Below are 1,600 nucleotides of genomic sequence, written 5' to 3'. Positions count from 1 at the left end.
TCCTGGAAGGTACGGCTGCTGGTGGGAAAGAGAAAAGATGAGAGACAAGCTCAACTTTGAGACGGGTCACCTTCTCCCGGTCCATCTGTGAAATGCCAGCGCTCACTGCGGAGGGCGCTTCTGGGCAAGGACCACCTGGGTGAGCCTGTCTGGAAAATGTCACTAAGCTGCCAATAGCGGCGGGAAAGTCAGGGTTGGCGCCGGCGGAAACCCCCAGTTAAGTTTACAGCATTACCTGCCACTTCTTCCCTCACCTCCCGGTTTTAAAAGCTGTGGCAGCGAAGGCGGGCGAGGGCGTGAGCCTCTGGGGACGCACGGTGGAGACTCCGCGCTCGCCAGCGGAGCCTGGAACCCGGGCCCCAGCGGGGTGGCCCCCTACCTTGCCGTACTTCTTCAGCTTCTTGCGGTATCTCCTCTTGGGCTTCTCCTCGGGCGCCAGCTCCTCCAGAGGCTCGTAGCGCTCGGGGAGGACGGCGAGGTGCACCCTCCGCGCGCTCCGCGCCCCGTGCGCCGCTCTGGTGTCCTCGTCCCCGTCCCCGCACTCCAGCTGCTCCAGGATAGCAGCCTCGTCCTCGTCCTGTCCTCGCCCTCGAGGGCCGCGGCGCGCCAGGCTCCGGAGCCGGGCTCCCACCGCCATGACGCCGCGGACCCTCGCGCGCACCACGGAGCTGCGCCTCCAACCTTTGCTCCTCGCTGGCTCCCGCGCCCGGCCGCCCGCCCCCGGCCGCACGGGGCTGGACACTCGGGACGCAGCGCACCCTGGCGGCGAGGTCCGGGATCGCGCCGGTCTCGGGGCTGGCCTCAGACCACAGACCAACCCCTGGGAGGGCCAGGGGGTGGAGGGCGCACGGTGGACCCAGCGGAGAAACACAAGCACGCAGCAGAGTACATACACACTTGCAAATTTACTGGGATGATAGTGATAGTAAGATTGTACTCGGTGGTGAGAAAGGGTGCTCATAAAATTGTCTTCACAGGAGTGAAAATTACTGGCAAACTTAGAAAGATGCGTGAAAGTACAAATTAAAACCAACCGAAACCCTTGCCAGGCAGCCTTCACGACCCTTGTTGTAAAGGGCCATCGAGTGGACTACGACTCATAGCGAACCTATGAAAAACTGAACCCTGGCCTATCCTGTGCCATCCGCATCATCTCTGACACACTTTAAACCATTGCTGCAGTCGCTGTCAATCCATTTTATTGGAGGTCTTCATCTCTTTCTCTGACCTTCCACCTTTCCAAACATGATGTCCCTCTCCAAGCACTGGCCGCCCCTAACAACGTGCCCAAAGTATATGAGACTAAGTTTCACCTCCTTGTTTGTCCTTTTGCCAGTCCATGGGATCTTTAGCCTGGCATCAAGCTGTCCTATATGGTTCCCGGGGGCTGTAATTTTAACTCAAGCAAGATCACATCTTTTCCATGATAATCGCAAGTGGGTTTAAACCCACCACTTTTTATTTTAACAAGCTAGTATTCTAACAACAACAACAACAACAACAAGACGACATTATTGTTTTCTTAGTGGTCTAAGACTGTTGAATACTATTCTCCAGCACCACAACTTGAAGGCATTTATTCTTCTGTTAATCATTGTCC

At 56.8% G+C, this 1,600-nt stretch overlaps 1 protein-coding gene across 1 annotated transcript in view; it reads right to left on the bottom strand.

Moving 5' to 3' along the window:
- LOC102875159 (chromosome unknown open reading frame, human C1orf115) overlaps positions 1-637 on the bottom strand; it is an 18,099-nt gene extending 17,462 nt beyond the window's left edge. Inside the window, exon 1 of the mRNA XM_006894542.1 lies at positions 380-637. Coding sequence (XP_006894604.1) covers positions 380-637 — 258 coding nt within the window. The remainder of the gene's footprint in view (positions 1-379) is intronic.
- Positions 638-1,600: the final 963 nt, after the last annotated feature.

This window comes from Elephantulus edwardii, unplaced genomic scaffold, assembly GCF_000299155.1.
Source record: "Elephantulus edwardii isolate Elephantulus edwardi_28Jun2011 unplaced genomic scaffold, EleEdw1.0 scaffold00146, whole genome shotgun sequence".
Classification (NCBI taxonomy): Eukaryota; Metazoa; Chordata; class Mammalia; order Macroscelidea; family Macroscelididae; genus Elephantulus; species Elephantulus edwardii.
This window is presented reverse-complemented; position numbering and strand designations above follow the sequence as displayed.